Source organism: Nuphar pumila, chromosome 5 (assembly GCF_984573655.1).
Source record: "Nuphar pumila chromosome 5, dmNupPumi1.hap1.1, whole genome shotgun sequence".
Taxonomy (NCBI): Eukaryota; Viridiplantae; Streptophyta; class Magnoliopsida; order Nymphaeales; family Nymphaeaceae; genus Nuphar; species Nuphar pumila.
The window spans coordinates 1,089,301-1,099,381 of NC_143253.1; the positions used below are offsets into that span (position 1 = coordinate 1,089,301).

Below are 10,081 nucleotides of genomic sequence, written 5' to 3' on the forward strand. Positions count from 1 at the left end.
CACAATGCACCAAATGCCTCTCCGATATATGTTCATTCCCAGCATATACAGTCGATGAAGGTCAGCAAATTGGATTAATCATATGCGGAAATTTGTCGTCAGTCAAACAAGCGGTAAATGCAATTCTATGATTTTCCCTGGCATAAATTTTTTTCAGTAAATATTGAGAAAAAAAAACACCCTGGCAATTTGGAAAAAAAAGAACGACGTACAGAAATCTTCAATAAATAACCTTATGCCTGGAGCATTAACAGACCAAATCCCTAGCTTCCACCTATACAACCCTAAAAAATTTCATGCATTACAAAGCTGAATTCTAGGCAGCCAAATACTAGGACCTAGGAGCTGTTTATCCACAAAAGCACCTAATGTCGGGACCAAATTCATTGGCAAAATGAATATACATGGTTTTCTTACACAACAAATACAAATATAAATGCACCAAACAAGCCTGATCTAAAACAAAACCAAGAACCGAAAATTAATATAGTTGTGTTATCAGCCCAGATTATGGTAGCAGGCATTGTTTTACCAGCTTAAGCAAATGGATTGCCACCAAGAGAAGCAACAGGACCTTGTGCGGGCATGTTCCTGCCAATTCAACCACAAAAGAGAAAATTCTGAAGCAACAAAGCAGGGATAAGATATGATGGTTCTGAATTTACGTTGGTAAACATTCATGTTCCTCCACTTTGCTATAAATGCAGATGATTATGATGTGTCCGATATCCCTAAGGGCATGCATGACGTATAAATGATAAAACTCAGGGTTCAACATACATTAGCAACTAATATGATATAAGATGTAAAGCAACTTACGATGTGGCTGGTGCTTGGCCACCCATGTATGTTAAGCTCCCTGAGAAATTTGACAAAAATGTTCAGACTGGTATCAAGATCTGGTAGGCAATGTCAATTTTCCTTCAAAGACACAAATTACCTTGGGGTACAGGAGGCATACAAGGCAGAACCGAGCTTGGAGGAAACCATGAAGGATTCAACCCATCCATGAAAGCAGTTGTCAATTGTGCATTTGGCAAGGCTGCTTGCAAAGAGCTCATGTCCAAGAACTGCAATCCAAACATAAAGAGGTTTAACTCTTTTGCAAGTAACTTACATACCTGTAAACATTTTGGCAACTGTTTGTAATTGATAAATCAGTAGTACATCTCGCTAAGAATTAACAGGACTAATCCAAAATGGAGATTGTGACAAACCCTTTACGCATTTTTCAACACCAAAAGTGATTCAACTTCCACTTGGTTGCATGACCACCAGTTACCTACCAAGCGAACACTGAACCTGGTATGGTGAGTTCAGCCAGATACAATCTTCCCCCAAATGTCAACCTGACCCAAAGAAAATGCATACCAAAGAAAGTCCTTGGCAGCAACTTAATTCACAGTGCCTGGAATCAAACTGCCACAACTCATACTGCATAGAGCTGTACGTTAAATTCCATAGGCAGGTGCACAACATTTGCAAAAGTTATTTTGAGTCCTATAAGTTCCAATCTACTTCAATGAACTCAATCCCAATTTCTATTGCATAAATATTTTGTCATATAGGAAAACTGGAGGCAACCCGACCCACCCACCTGCACACACACACACACACACACAATCCAAGTGCATTTTCAACTGTGATTAGAGGAATAAACAATGAAACCAACAGTAGTGACTGTCACAGGAAAGACCAATTTGACAAATCCCAAAGCAAGTAGTTTTAAATTAATGCCACATAATGGCATTTCCAGCACAAGAGCAACACGTTTTCAGACCACCTCTAGAATTTTTAGTTCAAACAGCGTAGATCTGGCATTGGGTAATTCTTTTTCTGAGAAAAAACTAGAAAACCAAATAGCTTTCATATGTCCCTTGTGAGTTCATTTTGGCATAAAATTATTATTTATAATTCAGAAGCTTAAAGATATTTAAGGGGGGAATATGATATATATACTGTACAGTGAAAGACCTGATTCAAACATATGATGAAGTTCAGGAGTCAGAAATCAGGACTTTATTATTCACAAAACAGATGGTTCATAATTATAATTTATATAACAAATCACACAAGCACACCCCATATGAAGTTGGTTGTAAACTTGTAATTAAAGCCAATTGGTTATGGTTCTAATTAAATCCGAATCAGTTAAACTTGTAACAGTATTTGGTGTTTCCCACAACAAACCAAGTTCTTAGGTCATACCGTGTTGCCATTTCCCATATCAGACTCATAGGGAATATCAAACGGATTTGTACTTTTCTGGCTTCGAATATCTGATGGCTTGTCTACCTGTTCAAGAAAAAAAGAAATTGTGCTTTAGACCTGATGCATGAGCTGGATAGTGCAAATAAGACAAGCATTTTCCGGAAACTGATAAAATGGAAACAAACCATAAAGGGAGTCACAGAGGGAAGAAATGATGACCCAGATGCGAGACCATTATACAGAGAACTAGATACAGGAGCTCCATCTTTTATGGATGAATTTTGGAACCTAGTGGTCGCCAAGTTCTGTAAAATGTATGCAATATAAGTAGCAAAATACCAAACATTTTTAATACAAGCAATGAATCAAATTAGCAGGTAGTACCTCAAAAGTTGAAGAGTTCCATACTTGATTGCCAGCTGCAGGAGACAAAACTGCATCGACTGGAGCTTTACTTTGCAAAGGTGGGTTTACCAATGAAGTTGGAAGACTGCCACTGCCAGAAGCGTCAAATGCACTCCACTGCAAAAAAATACCAAAGAATCAGTTCATGTTTCTTGACAAGAGATGCTATTTTAAAGAGGAAACACAAATGGAAATAGTAAGTCAGACACAACACGGTGGTTTCTTACTTGGGACCCTGTAGCACCATTAGAGCTTTGAACTGGGGGGCACTGCACCCTGGAAATATCAGATGAAACAACCTCAAACTGTTGCTGCAACGGTACATCGGTGGATGCTGTAACTAGGAGTGCACTTTTAATTCCAGATGGCTGTGAAAACTGTTGAGAGGAATCAAATGTAGCCCATCCTTCACTATTTAAGAATGAAGCAGCTGGAAGTTTTAGCTCTGAAGAAGCAGAAGATAATTGATGTTGTGTGACAGTGGTAAATAGATCATTAGATGTGGTGGAGATTGAAGATAGTGGATGATGGTTGACATTGGCAAACAGATCTATTGATGGCATAAAAGTTGAAGTTTTCTGCTGCTGAGCAACATCAGCAAATAGATCAATTGCTGAAGTGGAATTTGTTGGTGGAAAATTAAATGGATTCTGGCCAGTAGCATTGATAGATGGGCCTGGTTGTTGGGGTCCAGCAAGTGGCTCACAGCCAAAACCAATATCTGTTAAGCTAGAAGAATTAACTGACTTCAAAGATGCAGAGTTACTGTCGGTGGAACCAAAACTGCCCAATGACACAGTTCTCTGTGAAAAAAAAAAACAGAGTGATTTGGCATGCAGATGAAAATTTAGTATCTGCACAATATGTTAATGTCCAAAGGACCATATGGATAGAATTAATTCAACCTGTGGACGAGTGACAATATCTGCCTCCCGTCTGAGATTAACCTCAGAAGTTTTGGAAACTGCAGGCAAGCGGCCATCATCAGCAATGATATCCCTAACAGCACGAACAGGACTGCTGAATCCACTATCATTCTGAAAATTAGATGATTGAACATCAAATCTTAGTTGATCACGGTTAGTGCCCGAGCATTGAACAACACTCATACCGGGGCCCTCATTAGCAAATTTATCCTCATACATGACATGGTCACTAAGTCGGCCTGGACTGTACATGAAACTGGAGATCTTCCCTTCATAATGTACTCGATCTGACCCAGGCTTTCTAGTAAGCACTGCAGGTTGTTTTCCATAGCGGCGTTCTTCATATTCATGTTCATATGGTGGACTCTGGGAAAAAGAGTGATAAGAACTAGCCCGCCGATTCTCGTCATCATTATTCCGATGGTTCTGTTAGAAAGTCCAAGCCACCAGATCAGGATGTGCATCATCCATGGAATAAATGAGAATTGGATACTAAATTAGTTGGGTGATTGGTGGACAGACTACCAGAGTATCTCTTGGAGGCTTGTCAGATGTTCTCCCCCCAGCAAATTTCTTATCCACATACACGTTCTTTATAAACCCCCTAATTTGGTCAACATTACTGCAGGTAGGCAGCAACTTAAAAGTATTAATTCACTAATTATAACTCATTTGAGAGGAAGGGGAAAAACAAAGAGAATGAATCCTCACCTGGAAGAAGGAAAACTGTGTAGCTGAGTGTCCCAGTCCTTCAAATAAATTTCCCTAGCACGCTGACACATTAAAAAATTTATAGATGAAAACACCGCACTAGAATTAACTGCCTAAAAGTTTCAGTTTAATTTTTGCTCACCTGATTACCACCTCGCTGAAGAGCTTCAACTTCTTGGGAGGTGAACTTTGCCATGGATACTGACTTCACACGATGTGTAAACTCGCGACTACAATGGTAACAACAAAAATGTCAATACAAAAGGATCTGGAAGAATTTTATGGTTGATCAGATGTAGAAGCATTGAAATCACACACATCATGAAACTTCACAAAAAGGCATATGAAATACAACAATCTAAGATTACAACATAAAAAACTAAGTCTCTCTCTCTCTCTCTCTCTCTCTCTCTCTCTCTCTCTCTCTCTCTCTCTCTCTCTCTCTCTCTCTCTCTCTTACAAATTGAATGAAACCTACTTGTTACACCGAGTAACAAGTAATCTACACTACTGTGAACATATATGTGAAAAGGAATCGTTATTCATGACTGGGTTTGGATCTCAGATCACAGACCCAACTCGAGTTTATTTAGTCTCATGTTCATTAATGGCCTATTGTAATTCTTGTTGTGTAATAGGTATTTTTGTACCCTAATATTTGTATCAGCCTATATATAATGATAAGCCAGATACCGCAGACCCTAATTGGGATTTTCTGCAGCCACCACGTTCTCTCTCTCTATTCTTTATTCGTTCTTGTGATTGAACGACAGAATCCATGATTTCTAACATGGTATCAGAGCAGAAGATCCAATCATGAAGATTGTGTCCTTCTTATGAGCCTCAAGCCGAGTTTCTCTGTCTCTTTCTAAGGTATCTCTCAATCCGATTTCATCTATTCTCCATTTTATTCTCTTGTTCTTAAACTCAATCTTAAATCTATTCAAGTTAATGTGTTTCCTTTCTTCTAAAATCCGAGTTTTGGATTTGTAAAAACCTGCATTTTTTCAGACAGCGTTAGAACATAAAATGGATATGCTTATAGGACACATCTCCCACAATAAGTCCAAACTCCAAAGAGCTTGATAAATCTGATCTATTCAACAAACTATAGTCTGCATATGCACTGATTTCAGGAATGCAGCAGGCATTACTATTGTACTTTTAAAACTAGTACTACTTGAAGAGACATTTTTCAGCCAGGCAGTCCATGAAATTTTTGGAACATTAGAATGAAACAAACAAACGTTTAGCTAGGAGAAAATTTAATGCAACCTAGAATATCTAAAAAAGAAATGAAGATATGTGATTCCAGCAATTATCTGGCCTTGAAGTTTAAAAGGATGACATATAAATTCACTAGCAAAGCCTCACACGAATTATAAAATGGGAAAACTTACTGTATTCCGCTGCATGTTGTACAGATAAATGTCCAAAAATTTGTACAAACATATTGTGGCCCCTGCATGAACAAACAATAGAAACATCTTCGACACATGAAAAAAGTTCACTAATCCTTGAGTCCGATAATACACAAACAAATAAAATTACAACTGAAGTTTTCAAGTAAACAATACAAGACATACCAACACCACAAGGATGTCTCGTTAAGAATTAAAATAGAGGATTGCATGACAAGATGACAATAATAAAAACAAAACCAGATGACACATCTATGTCACATTATGCTCTGGACAAATAAGAGCCGCTTCACGAGCATCCATGATTGGTTCCTCTTATACCACCAACAATGCAAATACCTCCCAATTCAACAATAAGCCTGGTTCAGCACTTCTCTTGGAGAAACATGTCCAACCATAGGAGAAGTCCACAGTATAGACAGCAGAACAAGTCCCAAATTTTGAATAACCTACCTGCCAATAAGTTCAATGGGGAGTAACACATTCACTGAACCTCTCAAAAATCTCTGGTGTGTTAACACCTCCCTTAGACATCTATTGTCGGTTATGATTCTCACTCATCATGGGATATTTCTAACAATGCCAAACAATTACGTTGCTCTTTGGGATGAACAAGGGTCCCAAATTATGTTGAATTCAACCAATCTAGAAGACGACCATAATGAACAAGGATTATGTAAAAGTGAGAATCAAACAGGTCCCTTAAACCTCACTATGTAATGCAACATTCTTTTGTCTTGGTTAGCAAACTCCTGCAGTTGGCTTCAGAATCAACAAACCAAGTTAAACTACTTACTGAATCAATTTTGACCATGAAAGTGTTATGCCCATGCCCCAAAACAACAAGGAATGGTCTAAGAATCACCCAATCTGGCCAATGAAATGGGATCAGATGATACTAAATTCACTGAAATGCTTGATTCTGCAGCAAGCCAATTTGAACAATCATTAGACCCAAGAACTCCAAGACTTCTGGTCGTACATGAAATAATAAAAAAGCATATTAATCAGTTCCACAAATATTAATCAGGACTTCTGGTCGTACATGAAATAACAGATAATTTAGGAGGGCCAAGTTGAACAATCCAGACTGAATCAAAATCTTGCAAGTTTGCCAAAAATGCTTCAAAGTCTTGTAAATTACACCACACCAGGAATCCTGCATCTGACAGGCCTCTTCCAACTTAAAAACAACACCTATGCTATAATATATAATTCCATAAGCTTGAATACACCTTTTTAAGAGAAACAAGCCACAATACTTTATAATATACACAAATCATGCCAACTGTCTCTATGCTAGAACTAGGTGCCTCCAATCCTTTATTCAATACATGAATGACGTCAACCGTCTCTACGATCGGCTAGGTGACTACTCAATTCCTGGGAACACCACCTTCCCCATCTTACATGCGAGGAATCAATGCTGGCTAGCTTTATGGATTTCATACGTCCCCAATCACTGTTGTCTCGTCAACATCCCAAACTGAGAACAGCAACTAGCATGAAGGGTGCACGCCTACGCAGAAAGGAAACACAACCAACCCTGAAAAGGATCGGAAAGCGTGTTCATCTGTTATCCTATCACGGTGGGGACACCCTTGATCCCATCCAGGCAAGTCACCTTCCGACGAATGCCGCAAAGGACTTGTGAGGTCTTTGGGAGGTGTCTTCATCGAGGTTGTGAAAGAGCGGTGGATGAATCTGTTTTCCAGCTCTCGAATACACCAACTTCAGATACCTAGAAATTGCCTACAAGGTAGCCAGGGATGAAGCAGCATAAAAGAAAGAGTCTTATCTCCTGTTGACTCCTAGTTACATCCTTTGTCATTCACCAATAAATGCTGCCCATCTTTGTCTTCCTCAGTACATAGTTCAGAGTAAATCTGCTGATATAAACAGACTCTCTTCAAGCATGATATCTAGGAAATTGGAAGCCAAAAAGCGAGAATAAAAACTATCACATTGTAAGGGGTGTTCGGATGCACCCACTTGTCCTGATGAATGGGATAGGCTCAGATTCTGTTGTGGATCTCAATGAAAGAGACAAGCGTATCCAATTCTTTTGGATAACTGGCGATATGGAGAACTCCCCTAACTTATAACTAGGAAAACAGCGACCAATGAACCCATGTTAAACAATATTATCGAACTCTGTAAAGTTATCAAATAAATTGTTGAATAATCCCAAGCTACAGCAATAACATTCCCAACTATTTTATCAAGAGAATAATTATCAGTCACAAAAACAAATAGCATCAGAGTGGCACTGCACAAATGCAAGAAGCAGCGTACCAGGCTATTACAGTTGATACATCGTCTATTAGGAGGAAGCTTCATGAGGCCTCGTATAATCTTCTCATTTCTTTCTTCCTCTTTTCTGCTACTCATTTCTCAGTACAAAGGCAACACCTGCGTCACAAAGCAGTCATAGCTTAATTGAGAAAATGAAACTTTCTCATCAATCACCTTTCCACTAAAAACCATCAACCAAGCACTAAAACCGAAATTTCGGAAAAGCATGGCAAAATATTTCAAGCAACAGAAAAAAAAAAGAAAAAAAGCAGGTGGGGGGGGGGGGACAAATTTTTTTTTTCGTTGCATAAGCGAAAGCAAAAATGCACACAAAAGTAAAAACAATAAGAAGAAGAAGAAGAAAACAGAAAAGGTTAGAACTTAGATATCTGTCATAAAATTCTAAGTAAACTAGGTGATATAAGCATCCACGAACTCCAAAAACAATGCTAGAAGAAAAGAACGAGGCAAACTTTCCTCACGCCTAGAGAAGCGTAAACTTTCCATTGAAAAAACTTTTAACCTAATCAAGAAACATAAGAACTTCCCTATATTACTCCCCCAAAACGAGACTACGCTTTCCGCCCAATCTTCCAGACACGGAGCTTGATTGGATTTGCCTTCTCCACTTGTGTCTACACCTTCGAAGAAAAACGGATGTTGATTATCGAATATTATGGCACGCGAGACCTGGACATCCTCATGACAAGAAGTTGGAGTCCAAACAGGGAAGCGATTTCACAATCGAACTTCACAACCTGATTGCAAATCCCTAATAGCTACCGCTAACCGCAGAAAACAAAACGAAACAGGAGTCACGATTCGTTCCTCATACCTCTTCTTCTTCTGAACACGAACCCCGAAACTATTTCCTCGCAGACAAAAGAAGAAGAAGAAGAAGAAGAAATTACAGAAATAAGCAAACAGGAGGCGAAAGAAAGTACCTCAACTCAACGAGCTCTGAAACCCTGAAGGCAAAGAGAGAGAGACGACGACCACGAAACCCTCAGACTGACCGACCGACCGACCGACGACGCCTCGTTGGTCAGAGAGAGAGGAAGCGGCCAAGGGGAGGGTGGGGGCATTTAAAAGGGGAGCATATTTATAGGGAGGGGTTCCATTTGGACCAGAGAGTATTAACCAACAGTGGAGGTCCCCAGCTCCGGACGAGCCACCGGCTATCACCCGTCCACCCCCCCCCCCCCCGGTAACCGCTAAACCGGACCCGACCACCCTCCCTCAAAGTCTGAAGAACGGGCCCCACTACGGTCAATCCGCCATTGATTACCCCCTCCCCAAAGATGCAAATTTAACGTGTTGGATTCGGGTCGGATGTAAGTGTTACTGAATCCGAACCAATCAGATCCGGAGCCCCGATAAAGAGTTAGGTGGAGAAACTCACTATGAATCCAGATCCTGCTAGCTTAAATAGCTAATCAGAATCGGGTTAATTCAGGTTCGAGTTTCGATGTAGAAATGCTATACAGAATCTTAATCTGATTGTTATTCAAACATTGCTTCTTACTCTTTGGATCCCAAATAAACTGATTTGGATTAGGTGTGGTATATGAGAAAGGTTCACTCATTGATATCCGTCCAAAAGAGGGCCTGGCAAGTAATTTACAAATACACACGTAATTTATCATCTTTTTGGACAAAGCCCCATAGTATATCAGTTATACCATGTAGGTGCTTGCGTTTTTAATGTATATTGCAAATATACGCTTGGTCTTTGAAATCGTGGTGCTTAATGAAGCAAAGTAGCTAAAACGCCTTGATCGATGATTTGTTCAACAAAAGAACATGAGTGTCAGTTTTATATATCAAGCTGGTGTTTGAAATGCATTTTGATAAGGTGGAGGATTAAATGCAATAACCCAAATGTTGGCCGTTCTTTGTAAATGGCTAATATAACTTGGTTTTTTTTTTCTTAATCAATCACTGCTGGCACTCACATGGGTACATAAGCAACCATTTTTTGTTTTCTTTTTTCAATGGCGTAGTGGGGCGAGGCCTTAGTTCTAGACGGGCAGTAAAGATTTGATTTTCATGGGTGTCTTGGGACAGGGGTCATAGCCTCGGAGTTTTAGGCTACCGGCACGACGATCGTAG

The 10,081-nt window shown here is 39.5% G+C and overlaps 1 protein-coding gene across 3 annotated transcripts; it reads right to left on the reverse strand.

Moving 5' to 3' along the window:
• Positions 1-209: 209 nt before the first annotated feature.
• On the reverse strand, positions 210-9,046 carry ZIGA4 (ARF GAP-like zinc finger-containing protein ZIGA4). 3 transcript variants are annotated; one of them, XM_090006977.1, is made up of 14 exons: positions 8,914-9,046; positions 7,970-8,086; positions 5,654-5,715; positions 4,396-4,483; positions 4,254-4,315; positions 4,068-4,164; positions 3,522-3,968; positions 2,844-3,419; positions 2,596-2,733; positions 2,397-2,516; positions 2,209-2,295; positions 941-1,070; positions 820-859; positions 210-591 (listed from the first exon to the last, which is right to left on the reverse strand). In XM_090006977.1, exons 2-14 carry the CDS (start codon positions 8,063-8,065, stop codon positions 537-539), a joined length of 1,998 nt encoding a protein of 665 aa, XP_089863103.1. In that variant the 5' UTR covers positions 8,066-8,086; positions 8,914-9,046; the 3' UTR covers positions 210-536. The 3 variants fall into 3 exon arrangements, with proteins under 3 accessions (XP_089863103.1, XP_089863102.1, XP_089863104.1); XM_090006976.1 differs by having other exon boundaries at positions 367-591; positions 7,970-8,754; positions 8,914-9,026; XM_090006978.1 differs by lacking the exon at positions 8,914-9,046 and having other exon boundaries at positions 367-591; positions 2,620-2,733; positions 7,970-8,188.
• Positions 9,047-10,081: the final 1,035 nt, after the last annotated feature.

Bases quoted from the DNA above. Each gene is read 5' to 3' on its own strand.
- ZIGA4 (XM_090006977.1), bottom strand. From the start codon at position 8,065: ATGAGTAGCAGAAAAGAGGAAGAAAGAAATGAGAAGATTATACGAGGC. The intron at 4,165-4,253 runs GTGAGGATTCAT...GCCTACCTGCAG, and splicing joins CACAGTTTTCCTTCTTCCAG to TAATGTTGACCAAATTAGGG. The intron at 2,517-2,595 runs GTACTACCTGCT...TACATTTTACAG, and splicing joins GGAACTCTTCAACTTTTGAG to AACTTGGCGACCACTAGGTT.